General features: G+C 40.0%; 1 protein-coding gene across 1 annotated transcript in view; it reads right to left on the bottom strand.

Annotated features, from left to right (window-relative positions):
* Positions 1 to 3,651: 3,651 nt before the first annotated feature.
* LOC124802792 (acylglycerol kinase, mitochondrial) overlaps positions 3,652 to 24,670 on the bottom strand; it is a 100,643-nt gene continuing 79,624 nt past the window's right edge. The window contains exon 8 of the mRNA XM_047263794.1: positions 3,652 to 3,938. Coding sequence (XP_047119750.1) covers positions 3,825 to 3,938 — 114 coding nt within the window. The 3' untranslated portion in view covers positions 3,652 to 3,824. The remainder of the gene's footprint in view (positions 3,939 to 24,670) is intronic.

Below are 24,670 nucleotides of genomic sequence, written 5' to 3'. Positions count from 1 at the left end.
ACATCACTGGCTCCACCTACAGTCACGCCTCCTCCTGCAACCGAGCCTGCTGCGGCTACCGAACCTTGGCCACCGCCACTGGCAATGAACGTTCTGCAGGAAATGCAACTGCACTACCTGTACTGTTACTTCCACACACGGTTTGGTGAGGCGGCACAGAACTGCAGACCACCCTACTACTTCCCAAACACCAATCGCAGGTAGGTCCAGGTGCCGCCTCCTGCGCACAACATGACAGGCATCCCCCAGTGCTCCATTCTGTCCGGGAATGACCGGATAATTGCGGATGACTCTACATTAAAGACATTTCATTGAGATACCTTTTCCTAGTGGACACAGGCGCCGATGTTTCACTGCTGCCTACGTCCTTAGCGTCGTCGAACATCCGCCCTCATCACACTTCACTGTATCCCGTGACTTCAACTAAACTACAATGCTCGGGTTCAACTTCCCACGTCGTCTCAGTCTCTGCAAACTGCAAACTTGAGTGGACTTTTTTAGTGTGCGAAACTGGTGAACCTATACTAGGCATTGACTTCTTGCGACGCCACAAACTTTCACGACCTAGTGCGAAACACCGTGTTTCATCACCCATCTAAGACTCACTTCCCCTGTGCTCTGTCGAGCAAACCTTCCTTCATGGACCGCATCAGACGCCACTTCATCAACCTCCATATCCCTCTGCCCACCAGCCACTCCCGCCCTAAGGTTCGTGTCCGGAAATCTCTGGACAACTGCGAGTACGTCATGCTCTATGATGACACTGTCCGTGCTCCCCCTCCAACCTCCATATACCAGCCCGTACCGAGTTCTCCGGCGCTCAGCCAACACCTATGACATCCAGATTAAAGATTCAGCTGTTACAGTCTCTCTCAACAAACTTAAGCCTGCTCATGTCGAGCCTTCTTCTACCCCCCTTCAGGCCACGACCATGCCACTCACTGTCGTGGCTCACGACGCTCCGACCACTCCCTCCACGTCGGACTTACACACTCGGTCGAGTGACTTCCATCTCCAATCGTCGAGCTCTCCTCCTACCTCGCCCTTTACTCCAGTCTCACGCACTCCGTCGAGTGACCACATGCTCCTCACGTCGAGCTTACTTACAATCATGCCCTCGCCGCTGGGCCCTTCGCCGTTCCCTTCGACCTCTCCACCATCACCTGCCTCGCTCTGTCGAGGTTTTTCATGCCCCCCCATCTTGAGTGTGCCCTTGCTCGAGGTGTTTGTGCCTGTCCCCCCGGACATAATCCACGACATCTCAATAATACTGCGCAATTATACACTGTTCGTAGAGTGTTTCTCTTCATCCAGTGCTCATGACACAACCTTGGCGATTTCCTGCCACCTGGTGAAATGTGTTTCCCTCCTGCCCGACGTTGACCTGGACATGCTTCGTGTGTTCGCCATGCCAACCTGAGACACCGTTGTCGTCGCTCCGTTCCACCCGCAACTGCCGGCCTACCTGTCGCCGCACGACCAGCACACCCAGTACGACGCCCGGCTCGCTTCAATGACTTCAAGGTTTGGTGGCCGAACCTTCCTTCACAACATCTACCCACACAGCTCCCCGACGACGCTGTCGAGCTGACCGTGGTCCAGCTCCCGTGGACCACTCCTGCCCCCCCCCCCAGCCTCTCAAGAGTACTCCATACTGCGTGGGGAGGGGGGTGGGGGGCTATGTGGCGCAGATGAAATCGACACAAACATCGATGCATCTACCTTTGAACTAAGCTAAGATTATGTTTTCTCTCTTCTGCAATGTCCAGTTCTTTGTGAGCCTAGCTTGTGTTTGGGTGAATAAATGAACTACTGCTAAATGGGGGTTGTTTGGTGTAACTAACCCGAACTTCCTCCTGCAACCAGTCACTTTTTTGAATAATTATGTTTTATTCCATGAACTGGTTTTCGAACCTTTTCAGGTTCATCTTCAGACAGTTTCAGGAAGTTACATCATTATTGCTATCATAATGCTGGGTGCTGGCTTGCGACAGTATAGTGGCTTTTTTCAGTTATTGTCCATCTGTCTGCCTCCATTTTGATGTCCAGTTGTTATATAACTACACACACTTCTACACAAACTATATTAATTTACACTCTGACAGTGAGACTTATCCAGCATGCAGGACAATGTATGGAAACATGATTTTTTTTTAAAAATGCAGACCTGGCATTGCTGTTAGCAGTGGTGTGTGTCAATATGGCAATGGCTCACCTCTCTATTTATTAAGCATGGTTGTGCAGTTTTGTTTCATTTTGCCTTGCCCATGTTGAGTAGGAAATTTAGGTTAAAGTTATTCATAGACCACGAACTACTCTGAGAAGGGAAGTGGGTGCCAGTGTTACCATTTGTATCTAGAAGTAATAGAAAATGTACGCTCCCATTTGGCATTTTGAAGCTTGTACTATAGGAAAAGAATTGATGGGAAGTTCATAGTCCTGACAGAAAGAACTCTCTCTTATGATTTTGAGTTATGTATTAAATAATTATACGCATTGTTAAAGTTTTTAACCTTTAAACAGGATGACACAAGTACCAGCACCTATTGTAATATTAAGAGGATATTTTAATTTAAATGTTGAGGGCAAATCTATCATACAGCCATACTCAAATCGCTTGTCATTTCATACTATCTAACTCTCCTTCATACAATTTATAACAAGAGTTATGATAACCAGAAGGACTGCAATTGACTCACCTCTATAGAAATATCGAGTAAATAGTGTAAATATTTGTTAAATTATAAGACTAATGAATAAAAAGGAATTAAGGACTAATAAATGTAATACTAAGTGTATCAGCATACTGCAAATATGTACACAGCCCATATGGCGTCAGTGAAAAATGTAATGTATTCTGTAAGGTGACCTACATTTCCCAAGAATAGCACTTCAAAACAAGTTTAATAAATTCTAAATCTAATTTATTTTAAATTTATGCCTTGCAAGTATTCCTGGAGATACGGAAATCAGTTGCAGCTGCTGCTAAACATAGCAGTTCATTTGCCATAACAGAACTCCTCAACACAGTGATGTTCATAATACTGATTGAAATTACTTGGCAAATTGGTCATGCATGGGCTGTCAAGGCAAGCAACACATTAGATGGATTGCTGCGATTCATTGCTCATCTGTGGAGCCCTTAACAGGTCGCAGGAAAATATTGTGAATGGTGGTTTGAGAACCGTTACTTTCAAAGTAAATTTCCTTGACGTGGAATAAATGATGTTACATGTGAGAATGTGCAATGGTTTTCTTAAGTAACGAGCATTTGACTCTCATTCAAAACTTAACACTGAGAGCCAGTTACATAGAAAAGTTTTGGACACAGAAGATCTGCTATTCGTGCCATTATTTAAATTTTACTGGCACATTTGTGTTTGATATATTTGAAAGGGTAACACACTCTAAAAAAGGCCAATATAATATGTGAAGGCTTATCTTTTCTTTTAGTTATACTATGGACACACACATACATGTGTGGGCACACACGCGCTCGTGCACACGCACAAACACTCTGACAGGCTTCGAAACTCCAGCATGAGAAAGGGAAAGGAAGGTAATGAAGAACTGAATTAAGTTTCAAAAGTATATTTACAATATAAAATGAGATACAGTAGCATTGAGAATCTGTTTTATGACTGTAAATTCATACAAATATGTAATACAAAAAATTATTATTGGACATATATTTGACAAATTTTGGTGTGTTTGAAGTTAAGTTGCAGGAACACTGAAGCTTGAATTAGGTGAATTTCAACTTCAAATGGTATACACACATCAAAATTTGAACACAAACAGTACTAAACTGATATTTTACCAGTTCACAATGCAGCCTCAGTCTTGCAAAATACAGAAACAATTTTTGGTAGAAGTGTGACATGCACTGGTCTCACTTCATAATCTTCATTGTCAATTGACAGCATCTGATCCTTACCCTGAAAGAAAAAAGTGGGTAAGGGGGGTTAAAAGAAAAGTCATTGTCCACGACAGCATGGCAAGCTCAAAAATAATTATTTTGTAACTCAAATGGATAAGTGCAATGATAAAACTGCTTGAACTTTTTATTTTTCTGTTTTTAATATAGAAATGTTAACAATTTAAACAAGACAAGGTGTATGCCTATTTAAACCAATAATCTCAATCATACTACTTCACACATCTCTTGAGTCAACTGTATACTCCTATGGTTTGGTCTACCAGTATTCATCTTCAGGAGGTAAAGTACCAAGTATCGCCAATAAACATACATTCTCTCTCTCTCTCTCTCTCTCTCTCTCTCTCTCTCTCTCTCTCTCTCTCTCTCTCATGCTTCGCTTCCTTGTATATCTTCCCATGTTTGCAATATACCTGTCAACCTGCGGACTAAATGATTAAGCCTGCCTTTCCAACATTCCTCAACCTCCCGGAGGAAGGAAGTAACAGGAAAGTGGATAGCTCCCCTTACTCCTTATTTGTCTCCCACCATTACCTGAAAACTTTAGCTTGTGAACTTTAGGACTAACCAGCCATTCTACATCGACATTGATACTCCCCAAATCCATCTTATGGTGCTTGGCAGAGGGTACCCTGTACCACTACTAGTCACTGCCATTCCTGTTCCACTCAAAAACAGAACACAGGAAAAATGACTATCTATACATCACCATAAGAGCTCTAATTCTCGTATCTTAGCTCGTGGTCCTTACATGCATTGTATTTTGGAGCCAACAAAATCATCCTGCAGTCAGCTTCAAATGATTGATTCTCTAAATTTTCAAAACAGTGTTCCTTGAAAAGAACGTCGCCTTCCCTCCAGGGATTCTGATTTCAATTCCCGAAGCATCTCTGTAACACTTGCGTGTTGTTCAAACATACCAATTACAAATCTAGCAGCAAGCCTGTGAATTGCTTCAAATCTTTCTGTAATCCTACCTGGTATGGACACCAAACATTCGAGCAGTATTCAAGAATAAGTCGCACTAGCATCCTACACCAGGTCTCCTTTACAGATGAACCACACTTTCCTAGAATTCTCCAAATAAACCAAAGTACCATTCGCCCTTCCTACCACAATCCTCATGTGCTTAGCAACATTAGGCCCAGATATTTAAACAATGTGCTGTATCAAGCAGGATACTACTAATGCTGCATCTGAACATTACAGGTTTGGCTGGCTGGCACACTCACCAGTATTTTCATTAACAACCTTGAACGTATGTTCTTCCAGACCTTGTGTGGAAGGCAGTATACACTAACGTGACAAAAGTAATGTGATACTGATATTCACAAATATAGATGGTAGTAGTATTGCAGGCACAAAGTAGAAAAGGGCAGGGCACTGGCATAGCTCTCATTTGTACAAGGGTGATTCACATGAAAAAGTTTCTGATATAATTATGGCCACTAGACAGAAATTAACAGACTATATACGCAGAGTGGTAGTTGGATCTACACACATGGGCCATCGATTTCAGAAATTGTTAGGGAGTTCAGTATTCTGAGATACACAATGTCAAGAGTGTGCCAAGAATATCAAATTTCAGGCATTACTTCTCACCGTGGGCAACACAGTGGCTGACAGCCTTCATTTAATTACTGAGAGCAGCAGCATTTACTTAGGGTTTTCAGCACTAACAGACAAGCAATACTGCATGAAATAAATGCAGAAATCAATGTGGGACATACGACAAATGTATCTATTAGGATAGTGCAGTGAAATTTGATGCTAATGGGCTATGGCAGCAGATGACCGATGCGAGTGCCTAAGCTAATAGCACAACACTGCCTGCAGCACCTCTCCTGGACTCTTGATCACATTGACTGGACTCTAGATGACTGAAATACTGCAGCCTGGTTAGGTGCATCCTGATTTCAGCTCGTAAGAGATGATGGTATCATTAGAGTGTTGCGCAGACCTCATGAAGCCATGGACCCAAGTTATCAACAAGGCACTGCGCAAGCTGGTGGTGGCTCCGTACTGGTTTGCACTGCATTTGCATGGAATGGACTGAATCCTCTGATCCAAATGAACTGATCATTGACTGGAAATGGTTATGTTTGGGTACTTGAAGACTATTTTCAGCCATTCATGGACTTCACATTCCCAAACAATGATAGAATTTTTATGGGTGACAATGGACCATGTCACCAGGCCACAATTGCTCACAATTGATTTGAAGAACATTCTGGACAATTTGAGCAAATGACTTGACCACCCAGATCGCCTGACACGAATCCCATCAAACATTTATGGGTCATAAATGAGTGGTTAGTTCGTGCACAAAATTCAGGACCGACAACACTTTAGCAGTTATGGACAGCTATAAACGTAGCATGGCTCAATATTTCTGCAAGAGACTTAAAATGGCTTGTTCAGTCCATGCCACACCAAGTTGTCGCACTAAACCAAGCAAAAGGTGGTCCAACATGATACTGGGAGATACCTCATGACTTTTGACACCTCAGTGTACTAAAAACAGTATTACACACTGAGATACATGATTCATCCCAGTGGTAGAATACACAGGAAACATTAATTATCTAGGTCATACTATTACACAATCCAGCAATACATCTTTGGTCTTCCCTACCCCACTTCCTCACCTCCTGTAAAACAACCAATGCATACAGATGTAATTACGAATGCATATTTCTACAACATATAAAACTGCAAGAGATATTTTCATTTCTGTGTTTTACTGGTTAATATGGTTACCATTATACCTTACAAAACAACAAAGGATATTAATATTCTTAAACAAAACATCATCACTAAAATGGCTACAGGGTGAAAATTGATACAGACATAGCAAAAGCCACAAACCTTGGACCTCGCTGTGGGTGGTTGCTTACACACTTGAAGATAATGATAGCTGTCCATTTCATATGGTGGGTTAGAGCACTTGAAGAAAGAACTGGGTAGGTTAAAGTTAAGACACAGTGGGACGGCTGGAAGGGTCTAACAAAAACTATGAAATAGGAATGAGGGTGAACTTTTATAAATAACATACTGAATGGATTAATATAGCCAGAGTCCATACACAACAACAATCCATCACAGTGGTTGAAATATATAAGGTTGATTGCTCTGCAAATGATGAAGAGACTGAAATAAATGATGAGATATAAGGCATTTGTCAGTCAATTAAGGGATGTGTGAACTGGAAATCAGTAGTGACAAACAGAAGAAAGGTGAGTGTGGGACAAAATGGACTGTGGGAAATGAATGAAATGGGAAGCTGTCTCTTAGAATTTTCACAGTGCATAATTTAACTATTGCAAGATGAAGACACTTGGAGACACCAGAAAGCTTCAGATAAATTACCTAATGGTAAAACAGAGATTTATAAAACTGATTTTAAATTGGAAATCATTTCCAGGAGCAGATGTGTACTAAGATCATAATTTATTAGTTGCTGAATATATATGACAAAATTGCAGAAAGTTGGTTAATTAAAGAGATGGGACCTGAATATGGCAGAACAATCTGAAGTAGTTGGATGTACCACAGGAAGTGCTAAGAAATAGGCAGAAGAAATACACAAGGAAATAAATGGATAGCATTGAGAGATGAAGAGAGAACATCAAGAGCTCAGATGGCAAGCCACTACTAAGCAAATTAGGCTGAGAGGTGGAAGGGCTACGTAAAGAAAAGAAAGGGCAATATTATGGAAAGGAAAGGGGAAGAGGGTGAAGACATGTAAGTGACGTGGTAATGTCAGAAGAAGTTGGCAGAGCACTGATAGGGCTAACTAGAAACAAGACACATGGAGTAAGTGACATTCCTGCAGGATCATTAAGAGCCTTGTGAGAACCAACGATGACAAATTGTTCCACTTTATATGCAGGATGTATGAGACAAGCAAATTACCCGAAGCTCCAAGTAGTATGTAACAACAACAACAACAACAAAGAAGGCAGAAGATGATATGTGAGTATTAGCAAACCATCATTTTAATAAGTCAGGATTGCAGAGTACTAGTGCAGATAATCAACAGAAGAATGGAATGACTAAAGTGTAAAGTGGTGTACACATTAGAAGTCAGCTGCACTGTGCAGAGAGAGAGAGAGAGAGAGAGAGAGAGAGAGAGAGAGAGAGAGAGAGAGAGAGAGAGAGATAGATGGGGGGGGAGAGGGGGGGGGGGGAGAATGTTTTGCAGCATTGCTAGTATGCACTCTGTCTGTCCCCTACACCTCACACTGCTCCAGCTGTTGACTACACTGGTGATTGGCAATGCTGGGATGAGCACTACACTGGACCACTGTTTCTGCTTCTGATTTCTCTTAGTAGAATTTATATGCTTGGAAAACTCTCTCTTTTACTTCTTATTGTAATACTTGTGTTTTACGTTATGCCATTCCTAATTAATACTACAGAAGAATGATACTACTGGCCGGTGGAATATTGCGTGATACAACGCTCCTAGCCACTGTGCACTATCCGACTTCATAAGTGCACACCGATATTGTGAAATATAACCTTTGGGAAGACCAGTTTGAATTATGGAGAAATGCAAAAACACGCAAGTCAATAGTGAGCGTACAATGTATTTTAGAAGCTACACTGAAGGAACACAAATCGACATTTATTGCTGGTATAGAATTAGAAAAAGCATATGGCAGCATTAAATGGAATACACTCTTTGATTACTGAACTTATCAGGGATAAAATACAGGGAATAAAAGATTATCTACAACTTGTGTGGAAACCAGGCTGCATTTGGAGGGTGTGAAGGGAAGGCAGTAGTTGTTGAGAAGGAAGTGAATCAGAGTTGTAGCCTATCCTCAATGTTATTCAGTTTGTGCATAGAGAAGAAATCGGTGAAGAGAATTCAAGTTCAGGGCGAAGAAATAAAAGCTTTGAAGTTTGTTGATGTCATTCTGCCAGAAATGGCAAAGGACTTGGACAATAAGCTGAACATAATACATTGTGTCTTGTAGAGAGCTTACACAAGGAACATAAACAATAGTAAATCAAGAGTAAAGGAGTGTAGTTAAGTTAAATCTAGTGACACTGAGGGAATTAGATCAGGAAATGAGTTTTGCTATCTCGGCATCAAAATAAATGCCGGTGGCTGAAGTAAAAAGGATATCAAGTGCTCTCTGAAAACACGTAGAAAATTGCAAAGGACACTCTGAAAGTATGTCTCATCTGTGTTTTTCATACTGATACTTTATTGCTAAAAACAAACACACAATGGCATCATGAACAATACATCTAGCAAAATTTTTGACATAGTCGCCACTGTCATTGAGAGATTTGCTGTAGCATACAGTCAGTTTGAAGAAACCAGTCTGGTAAAATTCGGTGCATTGTGAGACAAGAAACTGTTGCACAGCCTGCTTCACCTCAGCATTGGTTTGGAAGTGACATCCTGAGAGTGTGACTTTCAGTGCAGGGAACAGGTGAAAATATGATGAGCAAAGATTGGGGCTGCAGGCCTGGTGATCCAATCTGTCCTATCTAATGCGACAAATATGATACTATGTGAGCCTTGCCGTGTTTGGTTTTGCAGTGTTGTCCGAGAGTAAAACAACTTCACTCACAAGCCCTGGTCTCTTTCATCAAATGGCAGACCTGAGTTTGTTGAGGGTGTTGCAGTAACATGCCACACTGATGGTCCCTTGCTGGAGGAAATCAAGGAGAATCACATCTTTTGTGTCCAAGAACACTGTGGCCTTAACCTTTCCTGCATAGGGTGACACTTTGAATATTTTCTTCACTGGTGAACTAAGATGCTTCCACATCACTGAGTTTGCCCCGATTCAGGGGTAAAGTGGTGCATCCATGTCTCATCACCTGTGATTATTCTGAACAGGAACTCATTTCCCTCTCGCACATGCTGCATCAAGTGATCGAGGCTGGCTCCCATTTTTGCACTCTTGTGATCTGGGGTCAGGGTTCTTGGCACTCATCTTGCAGACACTTTCTGGTAACCCAACACATCACGGAGTATGTGACAGACATGAGCATGGCTAATTTATGTTGTAGATGTCACATCTAACACCACTGTGTGCCTGTCCCTTAAAACAATGTCCTGTACTCTAGCAATGTTGTTTTCACTTGTGAATGTGGAGAAATGTCCTCTTCGACCTTCATCCCCCTCCCACTAACTGCTTTCTCTGAATATGCAACCTAACGACCAACCATTTGCCGAGACATGACCTCTTCACCATACATGTCCTGTATGTGTTCATGGATGATGGACATACTAGTTCTACATGCCCGTTCATACTGGATAACAGCAAGCACTTCCACTGGTGACCACACTGTCAGTATATGTCAGTCTGCCATCGTGTTCTCAAATAAACTTGGGCATGTCGGTTTGCTGATACTCTCTCTCTCTTCTTTGGCATTGTGTGCATATGTCATTCCTCCTCTGTTGATGCCCCTTCTGTCACTGAACTGGCAATGGGTGTGCATTCATATGGTGTTTGTTTGTATCACCTAGTGTACCATCTTCTCTTTCAAAAACAATGACATAACTTATTTTCGGAACATCCCACATATTCTTGAAAAAGACAGTTGTTATATATCTGGACAGTAGCATTATATGGAAGTGAAATGTGGATGATAAATGGTACAGACAAGAAGGGTATACAGGCTAAAAACTTGTCAAACTGGGGATAGGAAACTTTATTGCATAAATTAACTAAAGACAGAGATACATTGATAGAGGACATCCTGAGGCATCAAAAAACAATTGTTTGGCAATGGAAGCAAGTAGGGAGGAAGATAGGCAATATCTTAGTGGAAAATGCTTAAATATATTAAGCAGGTCCAAATGGATAAAGGTTACAGTAGTTATGCAGAGATGAAAAGCCTTGCACGGGATGGACTAGCATGGAAAAATGCAAGATATGACCAACTGTCAGAGTCTAGTGGAGAGGAATCTCTAGTAGCTGTAGATGTAGGAAGTATGCAGAAGACCTCAGCAGTTACGGTGGCTAGGACATTTGCAAAGTGTCAGAGAAAGAAGAAGGTTCTGTTGTTAGGTAGTTCTCATGGTAGAGGTGTAGGCCAGCAGTTGCAGGAAGTGTTGGGGAGTGAGTACCAGGTCACCAGCATTGTGAAGCCTAATGCAGGATTGGCTCAGGTGACTGTTAACATAGAGGGGTTATGTAGGGATTTTACTAAAGAGGATCAGGTAGTGATTGTGGATGGGGCTGGTAATAGTATTGACAGGGATGGGGAATATGAAATAGATGGTGACCTGGAAGAGATAGCCACTCAGACTGGCAACACGAATGTACATTTTGTGGAACTGTTTCAGCGTCATGATCGGCCTCATCTTAATACAGCCGTCAGGTGTAATAACATGAGACTTGGGGGTGCGCTGATGACAGAAGGCATGAGTCACATTTCAGTGGTGTCGGTGGAGTCTATCAGCAGGACGGGTTTCACTAGACATGGCCTGCACCTCAACAGGTACGGAAAGGGGAGGTTGGCAAAGCTTATAGGTGACAGCATAGGTGGGGGTGGTGGGATCACTCATGGGAAAATTCTGGTAGTTGTGGGTGTTAGAGCTGTACCTTTTTTAGATTGAAATCAGCTGATAGGTATTCCTGCTTAAGGCAAGTCTCTCTAACAAAGAAACCACTTTCGACAAAGCTTAGGTATCCGATTAATGAGGGAATTAGTATATTTCATCAAAATATACAAGGTATTAGAGATAAAGTTAGTGAACTGCTTATAGATGTTGACTCTGAAATTATTGGTATATCTGAACACTTCTTAACTAAGGGGATAATTCAGAGGCTTCCTTTACCAGGATACAGGTTGGCTGGCAGCTTTTCTAGGAGCTCTTTGCGGTGTGGGGGAGTAGCCATGTATGTGAAAAACGGTATCCCATTTGAGTCAATTGATGTTTCAAAGTACTGCACTGAAAAGGTGTTTGAATGTTGTGCAGGTGTGGTTAAATTTAGTGGAGCTAAACTTCTTACTGTTGTTATTTATAGATCCCCAGACTCTGATTTCACAACATTTTTGCTAAAGCTAGAGGAAAGTTAGTTATATGTGGTGACTTCAATATTAATTGCATAAGTGATTGTGCAAGGAAAAGGATGCTGGTAGACCTCCTTAATGCATATAATCTTATGCAAACCGTATTCTTTCCAACGAGAGTGCAAGGGAACAGTAGAACAACCATAGACAATATTTTTGTTCATTCCTCATTACTAGAAGGGCATTCTGTTAGCAAAAAGGTGAATGGCCTTTCAGATCATGATGCACAAATTTTAACTCTAAAAGATTTTTGTGCTGCAACACATATTAAATATAGTTATCAACTTTTTAGGAAAGCTGATCCAGTTGCTGTAGAGACCTTTGTAAACCTTATCAAGGAACAAGAGTGGCAAGATGTGTATAGTGCTGATACAGTAGACGATAAATATAATGCTTTCCTCAAGACTTTTCTCGTGCTCTTTGAAAGTTGCTTTCCGTTAGAATGCTCAAAACAGGGTACTAGAACAAACATGCAGCTTGGGTGGCTGACTAAAGGGATAAGAATATCTTGTAGAACAAAGTGGCAATTATATCAAAACGTTAGAAACAGTCACAATCTAAATGCAGCAGCCCATTACAAACAGTATTGTAAGGTGCTTAAAAAAGTTATTAGGAAGGCAAAAAGTATGTGGTATGTAGATAGAATAGCTAAGTCTCAGGATAAAATTAAAACCATATGGTCAGTCGTAAAGGAAGTGGCTGGTCTGCAGAGACTGGTCGAGGATATAGAATCAGTGCGTAGTGGGAATGTCCGTGTTACTGATAAGTCGCATATATGTACAGTATTTAATAATCACTTTCTGAATATAGCAGGTGAACTAAATAGAAACCTAGTCCCAACAGGGAATCATACAGCACTTGTAGAAAAAAGTGCTCCGAGACTGTTACCTGAAATGCTCCTCCATGATACTGACAAGAGGGAGATTGAGTTAATAATTAAATCACTAAAGACCAAGAACTCTCGTGGATATGACGGGGTATCTAGCAGAATACTGAAGTATTGTTCTATGGTTGTTAGCCCAGTACTTAGCCATATCTGTAACTTTTCCTTTAGGAGTGGTCGGTTTACTGACCGATTAAAGTACTCGGTAGTGAAGCCACTTTATAAAAAGAGAGACAGGGATAATGTTGATAATTATAGACTTATTTCTATGCCATCGATGTTTGCTAAAGTTATCGAGAACGTTGTATATACAAGGTTACTGGAGCATTTAAATTCACATAATTTGCTGTCAAATGTACAGTTTGGTTTTAGAAATGGCTTAACAACTGAAAATGCTATGTTCTCTTTTCTCTGTGAGGTTTTGGATGGATTAAATAAAAGGTTGCGAGCGTTAGGTGTTTTCTTTGATTTAACGAAGGCTTTTGACTGTGTTGACCACAAAATATTACTGCAGAAGTTGGACCACTATGGAGTAAGGGGAGTAACTTACAATTGGTTCGCCTCTTACTTTAATAACAGAAAGCAGAAGGTAATTCTCCGCAATATTGAGAGTGGTAGTGATGTTCAGTCCCAATGGGGCACTGTTAAGTGGGGCGTTCCCCAAGGGTCGGTGCTGGGGCCACTGCTGTTTCTTATTTATATAAATGATACGCCTTCTAGTATTACAGGTGATTCCAAAATATTTCTGTTTGCTGATGACACCAGCTTGGTAGTGAAGGATCTTGTGTGTAATATTGAAATATTATCAAATAATGTAGTTCATGAAATAAGTTTGTGGCTTGTGGAAAATAATTTGATGCTAAATCACAGTAAGACTCAGTTTTTACAGTTTCTAACTCACAATTCAACAAGAACTGATATTTTGATCAGACAGAATGGGCATATTATAAGCGAGACTGAACAGTTGAAGTTCCTAGGCGTTCGGATAGATAGTAAGCTGTTGTGGAAGGCCCATGTTCAGAATCTTGTTCAGAAACTAAATGCTCCTTTATTTACCATTAGAACAGTATCTGAAATAAGTGACATTTCAACAAGAAAAATAGTCTACTTCGCTTATTTTCATACGCTCATGTCATATGGTATTATTTTTGGGAGTAATTCTTCTGATTCAAAAAGGGTATTTTTGGCTCAAAAATGGGCTGTTCGAGCTGTGTGTGGTGTAAGTTCGAAAACCTCTTGTCGACCCCTATTCAATAGTCTGGGAATTTTGACATTGCCCTCGCAGTATATATTTTCTTTAATGTCGTTTGTTGTTAGCAATATTAGCTTATTCCCAAGAGTTAGTAGCTTTCACTCAGTTAATACTAGGCAGAAATCAAATCTGCATGTGGAATGCACTTCCTTGACTCTTGTGCAGAAAGGAGTGCAGTATTCTGCTGCATCCATTTTCAATAAGCTACCACAAGAACTCAAAAATCTTAGCAGTAGCCCAAACACTTTTAAGTCTAAACTGAAAAGTTTCCTCATGGCTCACTCCTTCTATTCTGTCGAGGAGCTCCTGGAAGAGTTAAAAAAATTAAGCAAATTCCAGTGTTACATTGTTGATTTTCTTTATTTAAACTTACGACTTGTCGCCTGAATATGTTTCTTATATTTCATTTTATCTCTTTCTACAATCGTGTTATAATTTCATGTATTGACTCGTTCCATAACCATGGAGACTTCTCCTTAATATGGTCCCACGGAACAATAATAAATAAATAAATAAATTAATTAATTAATTAAACCACATTTCAGAATGAAGACATAACATTGTGAAAACAACAAGGAAAAAATAAAACCTGTGGGCCATGCACAGACAGCAACAAAGAAAAGCAGCTTGACAAGATAATTAAGCATGTTAACATGACATACCACAGAAGTAATCCATTAAAAATCTACAATTAAATGTTAAAACAATTTTCTTGTCTAATCACATTTTGTGTTTGCTGTGAGGCACAAAATTATAGATTATAAGAATAAGTTTTCGAAATCTGGCATACGTAAAATAAAATTTCTATATTGTAAGAGTATAGACCAGACATCCCACAGCTAAGAAGCCACATTTTGGGAACCCAAGTCAGATTTGCGGATGCATATGCAAACTTGTCCATTTACTATTTCAAATATAGAAAGACTTCTCACAATTCTGAATTTTTTGAGTGTAGATGACTGCTGCCTCTAAATTTTCCAAACAAGCAATCTTAGTCCAATCTGTCTTTTATCCTTTGTGTGTGAGCCTAATACAACAGCTCCATTTTCATCATCAATATGTTCTAAAGGCTAGGCCTTTTTACTGCAGCCATATGTCTCTCTTCTGTTGAGCATTTCTAGTCAGTGTACTGTTTGAATTTAAGTGAATTCATATTATTCTTCCACAACCTTCCTCTTTTTTTCTTCCCTAAAACCGTTCCTTTCAATGTGGTGCTCAAGAATTTGTTGTGACATATCATGTGGACAATGAATTTTGTTTTCTTATTCAAGCATAGGATTACAGACCAGGAGCTTCAGAACTCTAGGTCTGGCAGGGGAAGACAGATATGCAATACTTATCAGATTATCAGTTAACTCCATTTTATATCTATGAAAATTGAGTGCATATTGTTGCTCCTGCTACCCAATACTTCATGTTCACTTCACCAACCTACCCATTTCACACTCAGCTCATGCTTAGATCTTCCATCAACTTGTTTCATAGCTCACTGCTTCCTGGTGATTACATGGACATTGTTGTTGTTGTTGTTGTTGTTGTTGTTGTTGTTGTTGTGGTTTTCAGTCCTGAGACTGGTTTGATACAGCTCTCCATGCTACTCTATCCTATGCAAGCTTCTTCATCTCCCAGTACCTACTGCAACCTACATCCTTCCGACTCTGCTTAGTGTATTCATCTCTTGGTCTCCCTCTACGATTTTTACCCTCCACGCTGCCACTAAATTTGTGATCCCCTGATAGCTCAGAACATGTCCTACCAACGGGTCCCTTCTTCTAGTCAAGTTGTGCCACAAACTTCTCTTCTCTCCAATATTATTCAATACCTCCTCATTAGTTATGTGATCTACCCATCTAATCTTCAGCATTCTTCTGTAGCACCACATTTCGAAAGCTTCTATTCTCTTCTTGTCCAAACTATTTATCGTCCATGTTTCACTTCCATACATGGCTACACTCCATACAAATACTTTCAGAAATGACTTCCTGACACTTAAATCTACACTCGATGTTAATAAATTTCTCTTCTTTTGAAACGCTTTTCTTGCCATTGCCAGTCTACATTTTATATCCTCTCTACTTCGACCATCAGTTATTTTGCTCCCCAAATAGCAAAACTCATTTATTACTTTAAGCGTCATTTCCTAATCTAATTCCCTCAGCATCACCTGATTTAATTCGACTACATTCCATTATCCTCGTTTTGCTTTTGTTGATGTTCATCTTATACCCTCCTTTCAAGACTCTGTCCATTCCGTTCAACTGCTCTTCCAACTCCTTTGCTGTCTCTGACAGAATTACAATGTCATCGGCGAACCACAAAGTTTTTATTTCTTCTCCATAGATTTTAATACATACTCCGAATTTTTCTTTTGTTTCCTTCACTGCTTGCTCAATATACAGATTGAATAACATCGGGGAGAGGCTACAACCCTGTCTCACTCCCTTTCCAACCACTGATTCCCTTTCATGCCCCTCAACTCTTATAACTGTCATTTGGTTTCTGTACAAATTGTAAATAGCCTTTTGTTCCCTGTATTTTACCCCTGCCACCTTCAGAATTTGAAAGAGAGTATTCCAGTCAACATTGTCAAAAGCTTTCTCTAAGTCTACAAATGCTAGAAACGTAGGTTTGCCTTTCCTTAATCTAGCTTCCAAGATAAGTCGTAGGGACAGTATTGCCTCACGTGTTCCAATATTTCTACGGAATCCACACTGATCTTCCCCGAGGTCGGCTTCTATTAGTTTTTCCATTCGTCTGTAAAGAATTCGCGTTAGTATTTTGCAGCCGTGACTTATTAAACTGATAGTTCGGTAATTTTCACTTCTGTCAACACCTGCTTTCTTTGGGATTGGAATTATTATATTCTTCTTGAAGCCTGAGATTATTTTGCCTGTCTCATACATCTTGCTCACCAGATGGTACAGTTTTGTCAGGACTGGCTCTAACAAGGCTGTCAGTAGTTCTAATGGAATGATGTCTACTCCGGGGGCCTTGTTTCGACTCAGGTCTTCCAGTGCTCTGTCATACTCTTCACGCAGTATCATATCTCCCATTTCATCTTCATCTACATTCCCTTCCATTTCTATAATACTGTCCTCAAGTATATTGCTCTTCTATAGACCCTCTATATACTCATTCCACCTTTCTGCTTTCCCTTCTTTGCTTAGAACTGGGTTTCCATCTGAGCTCTTGATATTCGTCGAAGTGGCTCTCTTTTCTCCAAAGGTCTCTTTAATTTTCCTCTAGGCAGTCTCTATCTTGCCCCTAGTGAGATAAGCCTCTAAATTCTTACATTTGTCCTCTAGCCATCCCTGCTTAGCCATTTTGCACTTCCTGTCGATCTCATTTTTGAGATGTTTGTATTCCTTTTTGCCTGCTTCATTTACTGCATCTTTATATTTTCTCCTTTCATCACTTAAATGCAATATTTCTTCTGTTACCCAAGGATTTCTACTAGCCCTCGTCTTTTTACCTACTTGATCCTCTGCTGCCTTCACTACTTCATCCCTCAGAACTACCCATCTTCTTCTACTGTATTTCTTTCTCCCATTCCTGTCAATTGTTCCCTTATGCTCTCCCTGAAACTCTTTACAACCTCTGGTTTAGTCAGTTTATCCAGGTCCCATCCCCTTAAATTCCAACCTTCTTGCAGTTTCTTCAGTTTTAATCTACAGTTCATAACCAATAGATTGTGGTCAGAGTCCACATCTGTCCCTGGAAATGTCTTACAATTTAAAATCTGGTTCCTAAATCTCTGTCTTACCATTATATAATCTATCTGATACCTTCTAGTATCTCCAGGATTCTTCCATGTACATAACCTTCTTTTATGATTCTTGAACCAAGTGTTAGCTATGATTAAGTTACGCTCTGTGCAAAATTCTACCAGACGGCTTCCTCTTTCATTTCTTACCCCCAATCCATATTCACCTACTATGTTCCCTTCTCTCCCTTTTCCTACTATCGAATTCCAGTCACCCATGACTATTAAATTTTCGCCTCTCTTCACTACCTGAATAATTTCTTTTATATCATACATTTCATCAATTTCTCCATCATCTGCAGAGCTAGTTGGCGTATAAACTTGTACTACTGTGGCAGGCATGGGCTTCGTGTCTATCTTGGCCACAATAATACGTTCACTATGCTGTTTGTAGTAGCTTACCCGCACTCCTATTTTTTTATTCATTATTAAACCCACTCCTGCATTACCCCTATTTGATTTTGTATTTATAACCCTGTGTTCACCTGACCAAAAGTCTTGTTCCTCCTGCCACCAAACTTCACTAATTCCCACTATATCTAACTTTAACCTATCTATTTCCCTTTTTAAATTTTCTAATCTACCTGCCCGATAAGGAATCTGACATTTCACGCTCCGATCCGTAGAACACCAGTCTTCTTTCTCCTGATAACGACGTCCTCTTGAGTAGTCCCCACCCGGAGATCCGAATGAGGGACTATTTTACCTCTGGAATATTTTACCCAACAGGACGCCATCATCATTTAACCATACAGTAAAGCTGCATGCCCTTGGGAAAAATTATAGCTGTAGTTTCCCCTTGCTTTCAGCCATTCGCAGTACCAGCACAGGAAGGCCGTTTTGGCTAGTGTTACAAGCCAGATCAATCAATCATCCAGACTGCTGCCCCTGTACTGAAAAGGCTGCTGCCCCTCTTCAAGAAACCAAACGTTTGTCTGCCCTCTCAACAGATACCCCTCTGTTGTGGTTGCACCTACGGTACGGCCATCTGTATCGCTGAGGCACGCAAGCCTCCCCACCAATGGCAAGGTCCATGGTTCATGGGGGGGACAGGGACATTACGCTACCTCTTTTGTTATCATCTTGGTACTGCTCCTTTCCTTCACATTTTATATTTCTTTGTGAACTTTTTGTGATGTTCTCCTTTCTAGAGGAACTGTTATTTCTGAACTTCATTGGTAGTCTCATGTTTGTGCCAAGTAGCTATATGGTTTAGTATTAATTATATTTGCATAACATCTGACTTCTCATTCATCACATGTAATATTTTGTCATGCTAATTATTTTTTATCTGTGCTTTTATACACTTGTTTTATGTACATTTTTAATATTATTATCAGCAATCTAAATATTTCAAGAAAGCATATAATTTGTCACATATGAAAATTTGTTTAATGAAAACAATTTTGTACTTTATTTTATAAAGATAAAGAGCTTCCTATTATGCATTGATCTATTTCTCATGTTTCTTTACACAGAGTGTAAAAACTCTATGCACACATAATTTTTTGTCTTTAGAAGAGATAAAAAGAAAAAAAAAATGCCACAGGTGCATCATATCTCTCTTAGGGGTCTATGAAGAGTTAGACGCTAATGGTGTTCAGAGATGATGTTGAAACTGCCACATGATGAATATTGTTTTACAGTTAGAGATGTTGCTGAAAATGTTGTCCATTAACATTAATGCACAATGAGCATCTGCATTTCAAATGGGCAACCAACTCTTGTGGAGTGTCTAAAGTGTCCCGTACAACCAACCTTCATTTCCCCTGAAAAAGAGTCAACATCTGTAAAACAATATCCATCACACAGCAGTTTGAACACTGTCTCTCAGCTTCACTAGTGTGAAAATTGTTATAACGTAGCGGAGAAATGGTGCACCTGTGACATTTCTGTCATATAAAAAAGAATTGTTGTTGTCTTCTGGAACTATATTTTTGTATATGTAGGTTTTTCTACAACCTGTGTATGCACAACTATATGTGATTATCTCTCCAACTCTCCACAGTTGCAGTTTGTAAGTGCAAAAGTTTTTGTTACATTCAGCATCCACTTCAACCCCATCTACCTGTGTCATATTTGACCTCTCTGCATGTTAGTCTGCATTCATACAATTTTGACACAGTCCTCACATTTGCACTTTATTGTATTTAACATAAGTGTCACTAGCTTTGTTCTATCTCTGCTAGATATGATGACAGTATTCCCGTGATTATGATGGCTGTTGAATTTTTGTTACTTGCTTGTCACTCTTCTTACTGATATACTTAGCACTAAGTGAACACGCACAGTACTGCAAATAATTTATTTGAATTATAAAATGTAAATCTAAATAAATATGAGAGTGGTTCAATAAGTAAAGTAAAAGAGAGTATATAAATACCAAATGTGAATTAATTTGCTGGTCTAGGTAGAAGAAACAATCAAAGTATCCAAACAATGCTGGGGATCACTGTGCAGCAGCATTTTGTATTACGTCTTCAAGATACAGGTCTTATGAATGAATGGTTGGCAACTGAAGTGTGAAATGTAATGTAATTACTGCATTTAAGGAAAATTTTATCTTTCACTGCCAACTAGTGGAAGTTTATGAAATGTGGAATTTCATGAAAACAAGTGTGGTTTCCTTGCCAAGAATTTGATAGAGGTGAATAGAAGCGAGAGGTGAGCAAAGGTAAGGGCAGCCAAGCACTTCCAACTCAGATGACAACATGTACTATACTGAAGGGCTGATTCAAGGTGATCAGTGCACTCACGTGAGGCAGGTGCTACACAAAGTCAGTGTCTGTATTGGAAATGTACTGGATTATGTGCACAACACATTGGACCACCAGAAAACATGTCCTTACTGAACTCCTCAGCAATTTTAAGTCGAGAGTATAGCCAAGCAAGTGGGGTTGTCTCTTCAGCACTTACTGCAGCATCAGTTGGATGGTGTTCCATTATTGCACCATATCATCACATGGAATGAAACAATGCTGCATCATGTGACACCAGGCATAAAGCAAATGTCAATGTCAAGGAGGCATCCAGTGTCTGCCCCAATAAGTTCTAAACAATGGTATCCATGTGGAAAGTTATGGTTGTGGATGGTGTGCTGGTGACTTATTTCCTCACCTGTGGAGAGACCCACAAATGCTGCCGGTGAGTCTCATGACTAGTATTTACTATTACACAGTTTTCCTGCTTGTTTTCCTGGTCGTGCAGCAAGGGGGAACAGCTGTCATGGAATTTTTGTCCCTTTTACCATTTTGACTTGGAACCTTTGCTTCCATGACAACAATGGGGTGAGGATGACCTCAGATGATTAAGTGATTTTATTGTTTTACACCATTTGATGGAACTTTAAGTGTTCAAAACCAATTGTGTACACAGTAAAAGAGTGTGGCTTAAGCAACTGTCCTGTGGTTTCTTCATTTTTCAGAATGGATTTGTACAGTTGCAGTTGCCCCATAAGAACAACTCTTTGTTCATTTATTCTCCTTCTCTTTGGACCGTTAAAGAAATTCCTGGCGGGTTGCCATTTCAAAATTGATGCCAACACCCAAGAGGCTGTGGTTAAGTGACTCCTAGACCTGAACCTTGATTTCTTTTAGCTTACTTTCATCAGCCTGGTTTACTAATGGAACAAGTGCTTAGATAAACATGATGACTATGTGAAATTATACTAGTACCTAAATTATTTTGGGTGTATCTTTGCTTTTCTGAGTTAACCTTATCTTGCAGAGGACTTATTACCTTACTTTTTGACCCATCCACATAACTTGAAACAGAAGGTGTCACAGATTCTATGAAGAGCCCCTCTTGGAAATGAAAAGAAGTTCACACAACTGGTGTATGATTTAATGCTTTCCTCAAATTTACACTAAGATGGATAAAATATTTATCACTGCATCATGATAGCATTCCCTTTTTAAGATAAAAATATGCCAAGTGACAAAAAGTTTCATAGTGATGGAGAAACATACGTATATGTTACAACAAAAGAAAGTATTACAGTGTCCTAAATAACACTCAGAACACAATTACATTCTAGAAGTTTTGCTACCTATACATTTTGCTAAATTGTTTCAATACTTTATTTTAGGGAAAAAATACTTCAGATTAATTACTAGGCATGGCTGTGAGATGAGGGATCTCCTTTTTAAAATCCTACCCACATCATCCAAAGTTGTGTTCTGCTGCACACTCAACCAACAGAGTAGCTTTGTATATCCCTATTCAAATCGTGGTTGCAATCATGCAGCTCATGGGTCATTCCCTTCGGTCAACCCAGGTGCAAGATCTACTTCTTACACCAACCTACCATCTCCTACTGCAGTGATGTCACAGGCGTTTCCTACCCTATAAAAGGCATGGGCATATGTGAAAACACCCATGTTATTCATCAGCTATACTACAAATACTGTACAGCATTCCATGTGGACATGACGAGTGGCCAACTTTCTACTCACATAACTGATCACTGCCAAACGGTGGCAAACCACAAGCTTGACCACCCGGCTACCGAACATGCTGCACACTATAACACTAATGACTTCTAGTTTCTATGAACTATTGGTGGGAATTGTCTTTCCAACATATCCTGTGTTCTTGCAGCCCCCCAAGCCTAAACCTCTGCTATCTGTTTCCCTACTACCTCACCTTACCCTTTCCCATCACTCTTCTGTCCATAACACCACCTCCCCATCTAGATTGTGCATTGCCTTCTCCCACTACTCTTCCTCTCTCCTCATGCATGCATATTCTCTCTCCTCTCCCCATTTCTCCCTCTTCATCTACACCTTCCTCTCCTCCCCCCCTTCCCCTCATCTTTTCCTATACCCTCTAAACTCCTTTTATCTTACTGTGTGGCTGCCAAGTCATCAGTGGAACCCTTGCTTCACGCTATCCCACTATCCTCACCCTATGCATCTTTCAGTACCCACTCTCAAACTCCATTTGAGCAGGCAGCCATTATCGATAATGACAGTCAGTCTTGCCATGGCAATGGGTATGTGTGTTTGGCTGCAAATTTACCAATCGGATACATCATTGGGACAACAGTAGATGAAGACAATGATCTTGAACTCATGGAAAAAAGGCCTGGGTGTAACCAGGCAACCTAAAGAAAACACCACTTCAGAAAACGTTAGAAGTTATCTAGATGGGAATCTTAGTAAGAGGAAGCAGATTTTGTTTTCAGACAACCTGACACTCAAAGGAGAAGAACTGCATTAAGCATGCAAATATCCTCTTATGGAACAAAGCCTTGAAAAATGCAATATCATTCATACCAACAGAGACACTAACTATATATGACAATATCATCCTCATAGAAACTTGTGTGGTTTCAGTTGCCTGAGACTGCAGTCGTGTGTGTGTGTGTGTGTGTGTGTGTGTGTGTGTGTGTGTGTGTGTGTGTGTGTTGTTGACGAACGCCTTAATGGCTGAAAGCTTTCATTGTGAGAGTCTTTTTGTTATGCTTATCTGCGACTCAGCATCTCTGCTATACGGTGAATAGCAACTTTCCTTCTTTTAATACAAGAGTATACTATAAAAGAACACTATGGGATTCACTTTTTCACATGCCAAGCCATAGGTACAGCAGCAGGAAGTGTTTCCATCTCCCTCAAATCATGTCTAAGAATAATAAGGGAAATAATAAGAGGTGAAAACACAGTTATTGCAAAACAAATCACATCACAATGGTAAGCATATATGCTGAACCACTGATTATGGCAGAAGATGAAATTGAAAGACAAACAAAAGTACAAACACAAATGAAGGTCGAACCAAATGCTAAAAAGGAACTGATTGTGGAAACGGAAGAAAGATAACCTGGAGAGAGAGGAAAAAAAAAAAAAAAGTAGTGCCCAAAGGAACCAGCCAAACAGATTTCATATTATTATGAGGCAAAGGCATAAATCCAATGAACCAGAAAATACTTTGGATATCAATGGCAGCATCAACCAGAAAAACATATACCAATTACAACTTTTGAATTCAGTCGACCATAACCAACAACCAAGCCTGTGTCAAACAGTATGTCCAGGAAATTAGACAGAGAGAAATTAAAAGAAAGCCTAGGAAAAATAGAAGAAGCAACATATAATACAGTGACATCAGGCTACAGAAGCAGTACAACTATGCACAAAGACTCTGCAGTGATTTCAAATGCAAATCAAAAATAGGAAATAACAAGTGTGGTTTGTCAAGAAGGGTAATGAAGAACAAAAGATGATGCTGTTAGCACTACACCAAGCCAAAACCACAATGCAATAATATGACCTGTTACTATACACCAAACTGAGAAAGTTATACAAAACACTAATAAAGAAGAAGGCACATCACATAGAAGGAGATGCTAGATGGTGAGCAGAACATGCTCAGAGACCTGCTCATAGCACTCAGAAAACCAAGATCATCAGCAATAAAGGGAATTTCTGTGAAAACCATTTTGATGCCACCCTAAAACTTTGACCCAAGGAAACATCCAGCAACTACAGTACAAGGAAGAAAATCATGCCAACATAACAAAACAAGAAATAAGAGAAGCAATAACAAAGGCAAAAACAAATTCTTCAGGACCAGATGGCATATACACAGAATACCTCAAAGAATGCTATCACATGATAGTAGAATACTCGACACCCTATTAAAAAACTGCATGGGCACAGAAAAAATACCATAGCAATGAAGAACATCAATGACGAAAGTACTTTTCAAAGGGAAAGGAGAAACCTGCAACTCAGACTCATACAGAGAGGCACAGCCATAGAAAACACATCTTTCAAAATTCTCAAG

Source organism: Schistocerca piceifrons, chromosome 6 (genome assembly GCF_021461385.2).
Source record: "Schistocerca piceifrons isolate TAMUIC-IGC-003096 chromosome 6, iqSchPice1.1, whole genome shotgun sequence".
In the NCBI taxonomy this organism is placed as follows: Eukaryota; Metazoa; Arthropoda; class Insecta; order Orthoptera; family Acrididae; genus Schistocerca; species Schistocerca piceifrons.
This window is presented reverse-complemented; position numbering and strand designations above follow the sequence as displayed.